Source organism: Canis lupus, chromosome 2 (genome assembly GCF_003254725.2).
Source record: "Canis lupus dingo isolate Sandy chromosome 2, ASM325472v2, whole genome shotgun sequence".
NCBI classification, from domain to species: Eukaryota; Metazoa; Chordata; class Mammalia; order Carnivora; family Canidae; genus Canis; species Canis lupus.
In genome coordinates this window covers 80,761,848-80,778,530 of record NC_064244.1, presented here as the reverse complement: position 1 = coordinate 80,778,530, position 16,683 = coordinate 80,761,848, and the positions used below count along the sequence as shown (strand labels likewise).

The 16,683-nt window shown below is 51.8% G+C and overlaps 1 protein-coding gene across 7 annotated transcripts in view; it reads left to right on the top strand.

Annotated features, from left to right (window-relative positions):
- The window catches only part of FHAD1 (forkhead associated phosphopeptide binding domain 1), a 122,366-nt gene that overhangs the window by 20,130 nt on the left and 85,553 nt on the right, over nucleotides 1-16,683 (top strand). For all 7 annotated transcript variants that reach the window (XM_049106984.1, XM_049106990.1, XM_049106982.1 and 4 more), the window contains exon 3: nucleotides 1,162-1,368. In XM_049106984.1, coding sequence (XP_048962941.1) covers nucleotides 1,162-1,368 — 207 coding nt within the window. The remainder of the gene's footprint in view (nucleotides 1-1,161; nucleotides 1,369-16,683) is intronic.

Below are 16,683 nucleotides of genomic sequence, written 5' to 3'. Positions count from 1 at the left end.
AAAGCAAGTCATCTCCAATTAGCTAAATTCTTAGAAATAACCAATCTCTATGGGGCTATCTTCATTGTACATCAAGGTTTTGTAAAGGTAGTCATAGAACTGTGTTATGTGGTGTGATCTCAATTTTGTTTGAACTTTTTATAAAGACTTTAAGCATAGACAGAAAACCAGAAAGAAGGGAACCACAGTGTTATCAGTGCTCGCCCCTAGGGTGGTGGGGGCCGAAGTGATTTTAATGTTTTTTTTTTTTTTTTTTTTGGTGTTTTTCCCCAGTTCTCATTCTCTGTAACTTTTTTTAAATGTTATTTTTATGTTTTTATTTTTTATTTTTAAAATGAATCAAACAAAAAAATTAATGAATGGCGATCATTAGAAACCTTCCCCCCACTTAACTATATGTACTTATTCCACGGACGCAGGATTTTCCTTGCAGGAAAGTGGATAGTTGTCACTTGCCAACTGGCCTTCCTGGTTTGTGTTTGGGGACATTCTTGCTTTCTGTCCTGCCATCTGGACCACCAAAAGCATAGCTCCATGGGTCAGAAAAATAAAAAGTGGCTGACTCCCCTAAAGGAGCCAGACATGTGCTCCTCCAGACTCCCCCAAGCTCCTTTGCCTCTGCGCTACGTGGTCCCCCTCCCCACAACTTGGGCACCTGCTCTGGGGCTGGAGTCAGAGAGCACATACCCCAGCCCCACTATGCCATGTAGCCTTAGCCAGGTCACTTAACTTCTCTGACCCTGAGCGTCATCTTTTTTCTTAGGAGAGAGAAGAAGGGTGGAGGGGAGGGGCAGAAGGAGAGAGAGAGAGTCTTAAGCAGGCTCCACACCCAGCCCAGAGTCCGAGCATCATCATTTTTATTTTTTTTTAAGATTTTATTTATTTATTCATGAGAGACACACAAAGAAAGAGGCAGAGGGAGAAGCAGGCTCCATGCAGGAGCCCAGTGTGGGACTCAATCCGGGGACTCCAGGATCACGCCCTGAGCCAAAGCAGGCACCCAACCACTGAGCCACCCAGGTGTCCCCAAGCATCATCATTTTTAAATGAGGGCTGTGGTGACCAGCTGGCCAGGCGAGGCATTTAGCACCTTCTGGTACCCAGTGCTCACTAGTAGACGTTAGGAGCCCTGGTTACAGCGGTCTTCCTTCTGTATTTCAGTCTCCTGACATCGACAACCATCATGCTCTTATCGAATACAATGAGGCCGAGGACAGCTTTGTTCTCCAGGACTTCAATTCCCGAAACGGCACCTTCGTCAACGAGTGCCACATTCAGAATGTGGCCGTGAAGCTGCTACCCGGAGACATCCTGAGATTTGGGTCTACAGGGCTGACCTATGAACTGGTCATCGAAAACCCACCCTCGGTGAGTCCAGGCCCTTGCAGGGTAGGGGGCCAGAGGTGCCGTGTCGTGTCGCCTTCCGTGCACCCGAAGGGTGGTGCTTGTCCACAGCGTGCCACTCGGATTTCAGGCTCCGCACACAAGTGACATGGACTCACTGGACCTTGCAAGGTTCACACCAAAAGTGGATCCTGGTAGGATGGTGTGGGGGGTGGGGGTGGGGTCCTTGCGCCCTCTTCTGGGAACTTCCTGGAACGACATGTAAGAGTTGCGCAGAGGCCGACCAGAACCACAGCATTCTCCTAAAACTGCCAACGTGGTTCGGGGAGGAGGAAAGCAGGTGTGTACTTTTGAAAACTCAGAGACGGATGCTTCATCTTAGGCCGATGAGCACTCTGCAGCTCCCTTGCTGTGTGACCTCAGCCAGGGCTCTTTATGTTTTGGGTGCCAGGCTCCCCAGGGCTGCGTGACATGGAGAGAATATCCACCTGCAAAGCGTGAAAGTCAGTGTCTGCCCCGAGCAGACACTCAGCACGTGGCAGCTGTTGTTATGCCCCGATCAGAAATGTCCTTGGATCCTGACCTGAAATATGGCCCCAGTTAGAGCAAAATGTAATACAAAGCTTCCCCATTAAAGCTCAGTGACGAAGGAACATACTGTTCCCCAGAGAGGCAGGATGGGGGCCGGGGCGGGGGGCCGTTAGCCACACAGGTTTTGGTCAGAATCCTAGCTCTACCATTTGAGTGCTTGTGTGTGCCCCTGAGTAAGCCCCTGGACCCCAAGAACCTGAGCAAGCCCCCAGCGCCCCAGAACCTGAGCAAGCCCCCAGGACCCCCAGAACCTGAGCACACCCTGGGCTCCCCAGAACCTGAGCAAGCCCCCGGGCCCCCCAGAACCTGAGCAAGCCCCCAGGCTGCCCCAGAACCTGAGGAAGCCCCTGGACCCCCCAGAACCTGAGCAAACCCCTGGGCCCCCCCCAGAACCTGAGCAAGCCCCCGGGTGCCCAGAACCTGAGCAAGCCCCCAGACCCCCCAGAACCTGAGCAAGCCCCCAGACCCCCCAGAACCTGAGCAAGACCCTGGACCCCCCAGAACCTGAGCAAGCCCCTGGGCCCCCAGAACCTGAGCAAGACCCTGGGCCCCCAGAACCTGAGCAAGCCCCTGGGCGCCCCAGAACCTGAGCAAGCCCCCAGACCCCCCAGAACCTGAGCAAGACCCTGGACCCCCCCGAACCTGAGCAAGCTCCTGGGCCCCCAGAACCTCCTCTACAAAGTGGGCCCAATGACAGCAGAGGCCTTGCAGGCTCACCTTCAGGTTCTGAAAGAGTCAACTCTAATTGAAGACTAGCCCGGTGCCCACTCATGGTGAGCACATGTTGGTATCCACCTTGTGGGTCCCAGTGAGTTGGCGCATTTATCTGACTCGCGCCCCCAAGAACGATACGTGGACTGAGGCCTCCAAGGCTTAAATTCCTTTCTGGGACAGGCTGAGCATAAATAAAATTTAGAGGATCTAGACAGACTCCTGGGGTTTCGAGCCCATGGACAGCTGTAAATATGCACCCCGAGAAGATCAGTGATGTCCCTCCAGCTGCGTGGGCCAGGATGCCACATCCATCATGTTTGACTTCGAAGAAGTGGGTGGATTTTTCTGCTCAGCTGTCTTATCCTCCTCAGAAGATGTGTTTGTTCATGGGACGCGCCAGGGTCCTGGGGCAGCTCCTGACCCAAAGGTGTTGACCTGACCCAGAGTCCTCAGCACGGGTTCTAAAGCCTGCCCCTCCCCCCCATACATCATAACCCTGTGGGGAGCAGACCAACAGTGCAGATCCCTGGGCCTCACACAGGCCCGAGGACTCATGGCTTACGATTGCCAGATAAAACACAGGACACCCAGTTAATCTGAATTTCAGATAGGCACCAAATAATTTTTTAGTATAAGCTTATCCCAAATATTGCAAGGAATCACTTATGCTAAAAAACATTATTTGGTATTTGGCTGAAATTCAGAGTTAATTGGTTACCCTATGTCCCATTTATATTTTTTATTTTTTAATCTCTCTATTTACGTTAAATCTGGCGACGCTACACAGCCTCTCTGGGAGTGGGGTCTGCATTGGGGATTCTGATGCACCCCCAACAGAAGGGAACCCTAAATTTAGAATCCCTTGTACAGAGCATTTACAGATTTTTTTCCCCCAAGAACCAAAGAAAATGGAATTTCAAACTCCAAACCTGTAAATCCAAGTTGGTGAAGTTTGAGTCAATGTTTCTCAAACAAGTCTGATTATAAGAATGTTTCTGGAATGTTCAACAAAATTACAGGTTCCCAGGCCCCCACCCTGAGAACTTCTCCTTTTGTGGCTTGCCGGCAGGGGGAAGGGGGACAATGTCTGCGTTTTTTTCATAAGAAGATATTTATGGAAATGGTATTTATAGGGACACGAAAATTGAAACCTAAATATCCATCAAAAGGGGGCATTGTTTAAGAAAATATGAGTTCATTTGTATATGGAAAACTGTGCTTTAAAAAAAAAAAAAACAGATTTACGGAGGGCGCCTGGGTGGCTTAGCCCGCTAAGCGTCTGACTCTTGATCTCAGCTCAGGGCTCGTTCTCCGGGTCCCGCGTTCAAGCCTCACATTAGGCTCCAAGCTGGGCGTAGAGCCTACTTTAAAAACAAAAAAGAGGTGGTGGGGGTGGGAAGCAGCTTTACGAAGGTGTGACTGACACACAATGAACTGCACGTGTTTGAAGGATGCAATCTGATGGGCTGTGACATCCGTGGGCCGCCGGGTAACCATCGCACAGTCAAGGCCGCCAACGCGTTCACCACCCGCTCGGCTCCTCGTGAGCGTGGCATCCGTCGGCTCGCCTGCTCTCAGCGAGCTAAGAGCTCAGTTCACTTACGTAACGTAAATGAACTTCATTCACAGGAAGCCGACAGTTCAGCCCATTTTTGTACATTTGCAGAGTGAGGCGTCCGTCCCGTTCTGCTTTCAGACTATTTCCATCCATTTCTGTTACCACCCTCCCCACTCCCCCAAACAAAACAAAACAAAACAAAAAACCTTAGGGAGGTCCTTAGGTGTCTTTTTGGTTTGTTTTCCATTTTTAATCTGAAAAACTGTGGTCAAATGCTGAAAACTTTGGCCATCTTCGCCGTTTTTAAGTATACGGCTCTGCGGCCTCACACTCCCGCGGCTCCTGGGCCATCTCCAGAACTCCCTTCGTCTGCCCGGACTGAAACCCTGAGCCCCGTAGACAGAGACTCGCCCTTCCTTCCGCCCCCCACACCATTCGTTCTGTCTCTGTGAATCTGGCCGCTCCGGGCACCTCGTGGAAGGGGAATCTTAGAGCATCCCTCCCTGCGTGACTGTGTCGCTTCACTCACGCCGCGTAACGTCCCCCACGTGTCACAGTCCCCCCTTCGTCTGAGTAACATTCCGTCGTGTGTATACACCCCACTTTGTCGAGCCATTTTATCCATCGATGGCTCTGCCCGCCTGTTGTCAGTTGTGAACAAGGGTGTCTTGGACCTGGGGGTACAAATACAGAAGGGGGGGCACTTCATTTTTAGAGGTGCTTCTGATGTGAACTAAGTGTAATGGATGGTGATGAAGACCTCGAATCTTGACTAGAGAAGAAGGTGCTTTAAAGGGCGGGGGGGCGGGGGGAGTAGCAGGAGTCACCCACCGAGAGGAAGGACACTGTGCCCAGCAATTTGCCTGCTTTCTCTTATTTAACACTTAGAGCGGCCTGCGAGGTGGGTTCTCTCATGATCCCTGTCTTCCAGACAAGGAATCCAAAACTCAGAGAGGTTAAGTCATCTCCATCTCCCCAGCGTCACACAGCTGGCCAAGCGCCGAAGTAATCTGGATCCCCACCCGCGGGGACCTAGAGGGGACAAAGCCATCTGATCTAACGCTAGCGAGCGCAGTATCACCGACTGGTCTTCAGACACAGCAAAGCACACTTGTTGCGGTCGCTTGAATATACACGAATTTTTAAAAATTCTTATTTCTCCAAGCGTGTGCGTCCCGCTTCATTTCCTAAGTGACCGCAAGCAGCTGCATAAATGATCCCCCGGCCTGTGCCCAGGGCGCTTGCAGCAGCCTGGGCCTCCCCAGGGAGCCACCTTCCCCGCCCCCCCCCCCCCCTGCGCAGGACTCCCCCTCCCTCCTCCGTCCTCCCAAAAGTGCTCTCTGCTCGGGGCATTCCTAGTTTGGGAGACGTTCATGCAGGCATCCCCCGAGGCATCATCTGCAGGGCCTGCGTGAGGGCAGCCCTGTGGCCTGGAAGGAAGGAGGGACGGAGGGAAAGAGGGAAGGAAGGCTGGACGGGAGGAAGGAAGGAAGAGGAGGTGATGAAGGGCATCTCTCGTTAAATACTTTGAGGTCCAGCTTTTCTAAGACATTTGTGGCCATCCTGATTGCTGCGTGCTCTTGCTTATGACTGGTTTTTGGGGTCCCAGGTGAGGGGCACTGTGTCCCCCCTCAACCACCACTGAGGTAGTGTTTTCCAGAAGGATCATCAAGGTGTCAGAAGGCTGGGGCATGACCGGAGCTATTCTCTTCCTGGCTGAAGAGTTCCCAAACGAAAACACTTATTCCAGGCTTGGTGGCGACCGTAACCAATCAGAAGGCACGTGACAGCGTCTTCTTGGGGGTGAGGGTGGAGAGTGGCGAGAGCTCAGGCAGCCACACGTGTTAGCAGACGTCGCGGTGGGTGGACTGTGCGTCCCGGTCAGGCCACGGGAGCGCAGTCCAGCCCGCTCTTGCGCTCATGCAGGCTCGCACACTCGTCACCTCGCGCTCGCACCTCGGCTCCCAGGCCTGCAACGTCGGGGCACTAACACGGAGCCACCGTGGCACTCGGTGGGCAGTGCATGTAAACTGCGTGGCCCCGCGTCCGGCCCCCGTGACAGCTCACGGTAACACTCCGCTTCAGAATCAAGCACACGAGCATGTTCGCGGCCAGGACAACGCCTCGGTGGGTGCTCCTTGGGACTGCAAACCTCCCAAGACGTCCCCTGCCAGAAGGTGGAGTCCTGTGCATGAAGATTACCTGCAGAACGACCTCCAAGATGAAAAAATATCCCCCCAAAAGCCCCTCTTGGTTGACGGGAGGCATTGGCACCTGCCCCCGGGTACGTCTGGGAACACACTTTGTAAATCAAAGCTCCTTCACCGAAGCGGAACCTAGGGCCTCTGTGCGGCACAGGGGTAGGGTCACCATTCACGCCAGGGTGCACGTGGACGGCGCCCACCTCCACCCCCAGCCCAGCTGTGTAAGACGTGGGTGCAGGGCCATTGGTGGTGGCCCTGGAGCAGCCGGAGACGAGTAACAGCCTGTGCCTCAGCACCAGGCCATCGAAGTCCGACCCGGGTGTGCCCACCATGTCGCGGCTTTCGTCTGTGGCTGCCCGTGTAGCACCTTCTGGTCCCCAGACAGGGAGGTGTGGAAGCCTCGGCGCTGGCATCCTGATAGGGCAGCCGGAAAGGCGAGGAGACCCACCTCACCCAAACAGGTGAATCGCGTCCTCCTCTGTTCTGAAATTTGGCAGGTCTGATGGAAATGCCCAGAAGGGAGAAAGGTAAGCCAGGCACCCCAAGGGATGTGCAGAACTGTCTCATGCACAGGTTGGCAGCCCTCGGAAGCAGTTTTCCTCTTCCCCATGCGTGGTCCCAACAGCGGCCACCCAAGACTGGGCTCCGGGCTGACCTCGCCCACCGGGGCCAGCAGGGGTGGGTAGGGGGGCCCCCACGGTGGTAAACGTGACCACCCCTGCCTTCGGCTGCTCGGCCCTGTACCTCGTCCAGCCACCCTCTCCCACATGACCTGGGTACCTCCTACGACATCCCACGTGACGCAGCCCCGCAGCCCTTGCGGGTCCCCGCTGTACCGGGAGGGTGTGCAGAGCCAGGGAGGAAAGCAGGCGCTTGGGGGTCCGCAGGCCCGAGTCCGCACTCCAGCCACGACTCATGGCACCTCCCTCAGCCTTCGTTTCCAGCGTCCACCAGGCGGGTGTGTTACTCACAGGGCGCCCTGCCTCTCCCTTGAGAATCTCTGCACGAGTCATGGGGACCACCCCATCATCGTGTGAGTGGTGCCCAGCGATTTTCCTGGGACTTCCTCCGGCGTATGTTAGGGTTACAGCCAGCGCCAGGGCCGACAGGTCGCTCTCCCAAGTCCCCCAGGCTCCAGGGGCTCTTCCTGCCGGTGGCCCGGGGCGCCGAGCTGCTGCTGCTGCTGCTGCGAGGGCTCGGGCGGGGGCTTCACTGCAGGGCCGTGGAGGCAAGTCCTGCGGGTCCCAGGCCAACCTGCCGTCCCACGTGCTGTTGGGGAAGATTTTTCACGGCGGCCAAAGCGAAAGCCACCAACAGTAGAAGAAAATGCAGTTGCACTTACTGGCTTCCCTATTGGCCTCCCCTAACTTTCTCCCTGGAGGTTGCTGCAGCTCCAGGGCAAACCCAGTCCCGCCCTTCCCCACTGGGAGTGCCTGCTGGCTCCTGCTGGGTGCGTGGCCCCTCCGAGGAAGGACTCTAAGCTGGGGTGTGCACTCGCTGTTCACGTCCCACGGGCTGGGAAGTGGCCGTTACCACCCGGTTCTTCAGACAAGGCACAAAAGGAACGCACTCGTCAGGGCCCACGGATGGTCAGCCACAAAGAGGGAGCATGTGATGCTCAATCCCACGCCCCTAACCAGAGATTGGCAAACTCCAGCCCACGGGCCGCATCTAGGCCATCACCTGTTTTTGTGAATAAAGTTTTATGGGAAACCAGCCGTCCTGTGTCACGTCAATGTCACCCACGTCTGTCGTCCTGCTACGGCGACAGAGCTAGTTGGGTGGAGCCTGCGGCGTGCAAAGCCAGCAATATCTACTGTCTGGCTCTACAGAAAACATTTACCAGCCTCTGTTTATAACCCCCGGCTCCACTGATTCTCCTATTTTACTTTAGTTCCTGAAAGAAAAGCTGAGAATGGAGGTGAGGACAGGGAGAAGGAGCTGGCCCAGCTCAAGCCCTGCTGGGCTCCAGGAACGTGCTGCTTAGTTCCTTTTACCTGGTTAACTGAGGAATCATTAAAAATAGGCAAGCTGAGAAAATAGATTCAAACAGTCTTTTCATCCCATCTTTTTTTCAAAAAGCTGGAAATATGTGGTTCTGAATATGTATATACGTAATATGCATTTGCACACGTCGTAATAGACTTGCATTGAGATTTGGCTGATACAAGTGCTAGGCATTAACGTGCAATACACACCGCAGTTGTATATTATACATTTCACTGTTTCTTCAATGGGGAAGTTTTCTTTTAAAACTTGGGAACGCTCTTCCCAGTACGAGTTTTGAAAAGATACTTGGGATTTGTAGTCTGAAGTCTGCTGTAGCTAGAAAACTGTATTTGTTCAAAGTTTCTGTGTGTGACGTTTCACTGCGTGTCTTGTGGTTGGTTCCTTGATCTTAGATCACTTCTTCTCTGGGCCACTGCTTTACCTTTACAAGTTTAAAGATAAATGAATGTGGTGCATGTTTACACTCTGGTGGGTTGTGTTTGAGTATATCGTAACCTGTATAACACCCTTCATTCTGACTATGCACTGATGCTTGTGCTAAAGTCTCAATAAACTTATTTTCCAGGAAACTTTATTGTTTGCAAGTGTCAGACACCCAACTCAAACTAGCCTAAGGCAGGGGTCGGCCGGGGTGGGGGGAGGTGGCGGGGAGCTCTTGTCACTGAAAAGACCAAAAGCACCAGCTTCAGGCCCAGCTGGATCCAGGTGCCTGAACAATGGTCAGGAATCTGTCTCTTTCATCTCTGTTAGCTTCACAATCTCAGGCAGTCCCTTTGCCCCCCTTATACTGAGGTGGCCACCAGCAGCCCCAGCACCCTCTAAACTTAGTAGCTCCAAGAAAAGAAGAAATTTCTTAATTAGCTTGACTTGGATCATGTGCCTATCCTTGAACCAATCACTGAGGCCAAAGACATGGAATGCCCTGATTGCCCGGCCTGGGTCATGGTCTCTCCCCTGGAGCAGAAGAGATCAGCCCCACCAGAATTATGTGGAAAGGGAAAGGCTCTCCTCCACAAAGACTAAGGTACACACAGAAGATGGAGAATGGATGAGGGCTAGGCAAAACAGAGAGACCCCACATGTCCATGACATTAGGAGGCATTCCCACTGCCTAAACTGAACTAATAGGATTTGAGAGTAGGAATTTGGGGAAGAAAATGAGAAATAATCCACTTTTCCATTGGAAAATCCCAAACCGATGCCCAAGAAAGCAGAGTAGCCCTGGCGAATGCATGTGATGAGAAGCTCACGGTCCATCCTGGGGAAGGGTGGCATTTCCATCCTCATGGCACCTCGGCATAGATTCCATTCTTGAGAAGATGTGGCTTTGCCTGTACCCAGGCTCGAGGGACCAGTGACCAAAGGACCAAAGGAACTCTTTAGAACAAAACTCTTGCTGGTCAAGCTCCTGTGGGACCCGCTGACATGGTGAGGCACCCTGAGGTCAGGTGTTTCTTGTCGAAGGAGATGTTCTGAGGCCAGAGAAGTGGAGAGTGTGGGCAACCCATGGCTCCAGGCAGGGTGTCCTCAGCAAAAACACAAGAGGACTGTGGAGGTCTGTGTTGTCGTCAGATGTCTATCTCCAGGCCACCCAGATGACATCGGAGGGCAGGGCGGGGACGCAGAGGGAAGAGCTCCAGTGAAGCCTTCACATCCTGGGGAAATGACCCCACCCGGGGAACCAAGGGACCAAGCTCGGCTGCCTCTGGCTTCCTCCGGCAGGTGACACCCTTTGTGATCAAGCTGGAACCACACTGCTGCTTCCCTTTTCTCAACTTCATGGGTGACCATTCATTCTTTCATCCCTTCAGTCTCTCAATCTGGCAAGAATGAACTGGAGGAGACCTCATCTAGGGGTAGAAAAGGCTTATTTGCAAAAATCTGGGTCTTTTCTCCTTAGACTCTCTTTCCCGTTTTACGGACTGACCAGGAAGCTAGTTAGAACTCGAAAGGAAAGACCGTAGGCTAGAAGACTTGCAGACAGTGGGGAAATTCGATGGGCCGCGTCTCCAACTTAACCCGGCTGGTAAAAATCCAAATGAAGGACCCTTCTGAGCAGCTCAAACAGACCCACCTCTTGAAGCTCCAGAAATTGTATATAACGTGTCAGGTCCCTGTTCCAAATGTATAATCCTGATTTCTCACATTGAACATCTTGGACACGATTGAGCCTTTTCTGGGGGACTTAAAGTTATTACCCCCCTTGGAATTATTGCAACGACCCCAGGAGCTGCAGAGGGAGAGAGGCTGTGGGCCCCGGGGCCAGATAGTGCCTCCTGCTGGCTGTCGGCGCTAACACCTGTGCTGCCTAGGCTAACCCGTCGGTGGTCGGTGGCGCCTTCCACCTCCACCCCTTCCAGTCATTACAGGTGTGCGGCCCTCAACTTTACTTAGGAAACTTCTGGGGCGGGATCCCTGGGTGGCGCAGCGGTTTGGCGCCTGCCTTTGGCCCAAGGCGCGATCCTGGAGACCCGGGATTGAATCCCACGTCGGGCTCCCGGTGCATGGAGCCTGCTTCTCCCTCTGCCTGTGTCTCTGCGCCTCTCTCTCTCTCTGTGACTATCATAAATAAATAAGAATTTAAAAAAAAAAAAAAAAAGAAAGAAACTTCTGGGGCTGGAAGCCGTCCCAGAGAACTCTCCCGTGAGTATGCTGCATCAGTAGTTGCATAAGGATTTTGTACCATTTTTTTCCTGGTAACCCGAAGTCTTTTTTTTTCCCCTCCCTTTAAGTAAATAACACTTTCATTTTTTAATAACTTCTAAATTTATATAAAGGTTATAAAAAAAAAAGCAGTGATAGCACAGAGAGTTCTTGTATACCCCTTCCTCCATTGTCCCCATTTTTACATTACCATCATACGGTTTTCCAAATCATGAGATTATTAACTGAACTTCAGGCTCCTGGACCCAACACGGGGCACCACGCTGGCTTTCGTCACTGTGTCTTCCTAACCTCCTCTGGTCTTTGACAGCCTCTCGGTCTGGCTTTCATGACCCCAATAGTCTTGTGGAGTCCTGAGCAGGTGTCATTCTTCAGGATTCCTGGTTGTATTGTATTATGTTGTGTTCATATCCGATTTGTCCGATCCTTTTCTCGGAGTAGACTGGGGTTATGGTTTTCAGAAAACATGCCACAAAGGTTCAGTGTCCTTGTCACATATCAGGGGGTACTCATCGTTCACATGACATCCCCGGGGGATGTTAACTTCTTCGCTTGGCTAAGCTGGTATTTGCCAGGTTTCTTCACTATAAAATTACTATTTTCCCCCTTCCGTACTTTATTCTTTGGGAGCAGGTCATAAGTGTAACCCACCCCCAAAGGACAGGAGAGGAAGGAGCGGGAAGAGAATGGGAAGTTAGCTCCACCTCCTGGAAGGGGCCTATCTACACACGTGAAATTCTTCTGTAAGGAAGATTGTCCTTCCCTGTTTATGTATTTCCTGAAGCATGTATTTATATCAGTATGAACTCATGTATATTCAGTGTGTACTTTGGTTGATGACCCGGTACTACATCATCTGTCTTGTTGCTCAAATAACTCCAGCCGTGGCCACTGGGCGCTCTTTTGGGTTGGTTGCTGTGTCCTTTGACATGTCCCCACCCGTGGCTTTTGAGGACCTCCTTACTTTCCACAATTATAAGACGTGCCAGGCTTGTCATGCATTTTCCCAGCCCGAACCCCCAGAATCAGCCAAAGGCCTTTTGACTTGTGCTCCATCTGCCAGTTTTTCCACAAAGTTCAGCCAGCGAACGCCCACAGCGCGTACCAGGCACTGCCGGCTGTGGCCAGCACCCCGCTGGTAAATGTTTACCAAGCAGCTCTCTGAAAAAAAGTTAAGTAAGCATAGAAAGAACGTGTAACACATTCTCTACAAATAATAATAAAAAATACACTACTCTTTGTCGTACGTTCCGTATAGCCCGTCGACTCTCACAGCACGCTTTCACTGACTTTGCCTGAATGCTGACACCCATAGCCAACGTACCTTCGCGACTGATGGATGAGTGAGTGAGTCCCCAACCTGAACGTGGGCGGATATCTTTGCCTTGATGAGCAAGACAAAAGTGAAAGGAGAACGATGTATGCTGGAACTTCACGTGTTTATCCATGACCTCTTTGCTGTACCAGATAACAGTTTTCAACCACTTCCTCAGTTTTACGCGCTACTCGTAATGGCTCTAGACACAACATGCTTTCATATAACTTACATTGTTATATACATACATTTTCTCCAGAACCTTCCTAAGTGTAGATGAGCAGGGAGAAAAAAAAAAAAAAAAAAAAAAGTCAAGCTTTGATTGACAGTGTTTCCTGGTTTCTGTGGTGTAAATATTCCCACCACGGCCAATGTCAAGCGACCAGTGAGACATCACTGAATACAGGGGTGCGGAGACGAGCGGTAGCACACACACAAGTAGAGTTAAAGAACCTCGAGAGCATGAATAATAATAAAATATAGTAAGATAATTGGGAAGGGTGAGATTTAACTATCTGTTAACCTTTGTTTCTAATATCATTTAATTGGATGTTTATGTAATTTAATTTTTATGAATGGCTGTGTTTATTCACTGGTTCGAGAAATTGCTGGGTGCTTAGTAACTGGCTCTCATGAGCCGGTAGTGGCTGGCCCCAGTGTTATCCGCTGGTACAGGGGACATGCCCTGGCCCTGCCCGCATGGAGGCTGGGGTCCTCCGAGCCGCGTCCAGCATGTGGCACGTACCATAGGATAACACTTCCCTAGAAGAGTTGTCGGTGTTCCTAGAAAATCCTGTTTCCAAGCAGCCCATGCAACTTGTGGTTGTTCACCTCATTTCTTTCTTATTTTCTTTTTTGTGACTCAGAAAATCTCCTATTCCCGATCACTTAAGACCCTTTGGTGAGTTCGGAAAGCGGGTACACACACCCCCATGACTTCAAGTAGCCTCGAAGCTCTGAGAGCACAGGTGTCAGAGTCAAACAGCATCACTGCTTCCTGGCTTTGGGGCCTTGGGCAAGTCACTCAACCTCTCTGAGCTTCAGTTTCTTGATTCACAACCCCGGGAGGTATACATGTATCCCCATCTCCGGCATTATTCTGGCTATCGGATGAGAACACGTGTGTTAAGGGCACAGCACAGTCTCTGGCATGTGTGCGCCTTCTTGACCTGGTGGCTCAGAGCAGTCGAAGCGTCAGCAGTTCAGACGGCAGAGCACGCAGCAGGCTCTCCAAGGGCAAGGTCTACCCCACTCTCCCCCCAGCTCCCAGGCTTCCCGGCAGACTGTGTGCGTCCCGTGGGCGCCTTATATGCTACCCTTGATCCCTATACCTTGATACCCTATACCTTGATCATTTTAGAGTGTCCCATTCAACCTGCACCCTTTACAGGGCTACAGGCGCATATTGGAAAGATAACACAAAGAACGGATAGATAATTTTTTAAAAATGGATTATGTTTTCTTGAGTAAATCATTGACAGGTGTTTGTTCAAAGCTCATATAAATCCAGCAGTGGGTGTGTCGTGATTAATCCAGGTGGTTGACAACCTGCTATTTGAAAGATGGCGTAGATGAAATCGGGAGCATAACACATGCTCCCCCCAAAACAAAACAAAACAAAAAACACACGACATGCCATATGGTCAGAGAATAGGGAGGAAAGAAAGGAAAAAAAAGAAAAGAGGAAAGGCATTAGCATGTATTTTTAAACTAAAATTCCTAAAAACAGACTTGTTGATAACTGACCTTGACCCCAAGCTCTGTGTACATTCTAACAGGAGCACAGCCCAGAACGTGCTTCTAATGTGAGTCTTTTTCTTGTGTTTGCTTTACCCCTGCCTGTTTCCTTATAGTTACTGGCAGCAATTTCTGAGAAAACTTTGACCTTGCTTATTATAGAGCAAGCATGCCAACCAGAGAACATCAACTTTAACCTTCCAACCAGAGCCACCCTCACTCTGCAAGCTTGAGAAAGAAAGCAAAAAGCTTCATAGTTTTATTTTTGAACCCGAAAAGCCAGTTGGGAGTCTTTGCTGCATTTACGTGTCTCTGGCTCCTTCCCCTTTAGGGACCTCATCATTAGGGCTCCGTGCTGCTCTAGCTGGCCTCATGGGGCACCTCCCAAGCCAGGGCTCAAGGCCAGCTTCCCAGCCGGCACCACCGTGTTCGCAGCAGCATGGCCACGGTAGCCAGAGTGGAAACAACCCAAGAGCCCACTGACACTGAACAGATAAAATGTGGGGTATACAAGAAGGTGGGTTATACTGCCACCTGCTACAGCGCGGGCGGACCTTAAGGACAAGATGCTCAGTGAAATAAGCCTGTCACCAAAAGACAAAGTCTATATGATTCCACTCACCCCAGGTACCTAGATAGTCTGATTCATAGGGCCGGAAAGTGGAATAGGGCGGGGGCGGTGCCAGAGGCTAGGGGAGGGGGAAGAGGATATTGTCGTTTAATAGGGACAGAGTTTCAGTTTTGCAAGATGGAAACCTTCTGAAGATCCAGCAACGGGGTTGCCTGGGTGGCTCAGTGGTTGAGCGTCTGCCTTTGGCTCAGGTTGTGATCCTGGAGTCCTGGGATCGAGTCCCGCATCGGGCTCCCCATAGGGAGCCTGCTTCTCCCTCTGCTTGTGTCTCTGCCCACCCCCTCTCTTTGTGTGTGTCTCTCATGAATAAATAAATAAAATCTTAAAAAACAAAAAAAAAAGTCCAGCAATGTGAGTGTCCTTCACACTCCTGAACCATACACTTAAAAACGGTTACAGTGGCGAATTTTATGTCGTGTAGGATTTACCACAATAAAAACAGCAACCGCTTCCATCTCCCCATGCCTGGGCCCTGCTCCCTCAGGTGGGCTACCTTCCCAGGTCCCGCAGGTGTCTCCAGATCCTGGTGTCCAGCCACGGCTCCCTGGGGCCCCTTGGCTCTCAGTGGGTCCCACCACTGAGCCAATCACTGGGGCCAGGGAGTGGGATTGGCTGAGTGCTCTCTCAGCCCGGAGCCTGATTTCTCTGAGCACTGATCTCACTGACTCCAAGTATTCGGAGGGCACGCTCAGGATTCTCGACTTGCTGGAGCTAAAAGCTCAGTTCAGGAGCCTGAGCAAGCGGAGAACCTTCCTCTTGAACAAAATCCGTCTGAAGCTATAGGGAGCTCTGTGAGCCGGTGCTCATATTTCGGAAGCGCCCGCCTCTTACTTTGTGTCTCTGAGCTCTTATTCTTCCGTCTGTAGGAGAAATGTGAGCCCAGGGAGGAGTAGACGTGTGCCCTGCAGAGGGGACAAATATTTGAACTTAGTGGGTTTTTTTCTGCCAACAGAGGGGGAGGGAGGAGAGAGACACACAGACAGACAAACAGGGGTCATCAGACCTCGATCTCAGCTCCCGACCCACCACTACCTGAGCCTGGGTAAATTCCTTACCCTCACCAAGCCTTGTTTATGAAGTAAGAATCAGGAGGCCTCCTGCTCGGCGAGAGGAATGGAGGAAGGATCAGGAAAGAGCAATAAATGACCGCCGGCCCTGATGTCTTGGTCTAACCACTAGACACAGGGGGAAGCCAGGTGTCAGCACCTCTCGGCACATGCTTGTCCGCGGTTAGATGGACTTGGGTGTGCTTCCCACTGACGGCAGCTGCAGACGTCTCCACGGGTCAGATGACGAAACATCCCCCTGGCATCTCCCAAGAATCAGATGTGATAGGTGTTGAAGATCAAAGGTCAACACGCCCGCCGGGACCCCTGCCCAATCCCAGAGCTCTTGGCTTCGGAGGACAGAAGGCGTAGAAGGACCTAAGGGATGGGCAGTGTGGGGGGAAGGAAAGCGAGCTGAGGGCCCTAGAGCTGGGCCTGAATCTCAGTGATTTGTTCATTCGTTCTTTGAACCAGTATTCAAGGGCCTGCTCTGAATGTGCCGGCGCACTCGTTCTAGGTGCTGAGGCTACGGGGGGAGCAAGATAGACAACAGGCCCTATTCTCTTAGAGGTGACATTTGTCCAGCTCAGAGGCTCCCTGGCAGTCAGCGATCTTGGAAAGTCACGAGGTCTTGCTCAGCCCCAGTCTTTTGACAGAGCATCCGGTGTACCGAATAGGGCCATGCAGGTGACTCTCTTGGCGGCATGCCTGGCACGAAGGCGGCGCCCAATTAATGGTGGTGCAGTAGTGTGCAATGCGGCCCACGGTGGGAACCACCATCCCAAACTGGGGGAGAGTCTGGGAGGGCTTCCTGGGGGAAGAGACTTATAAGCCGAGCCCTACGGTGACAATTATAGGGCTGAGACAAG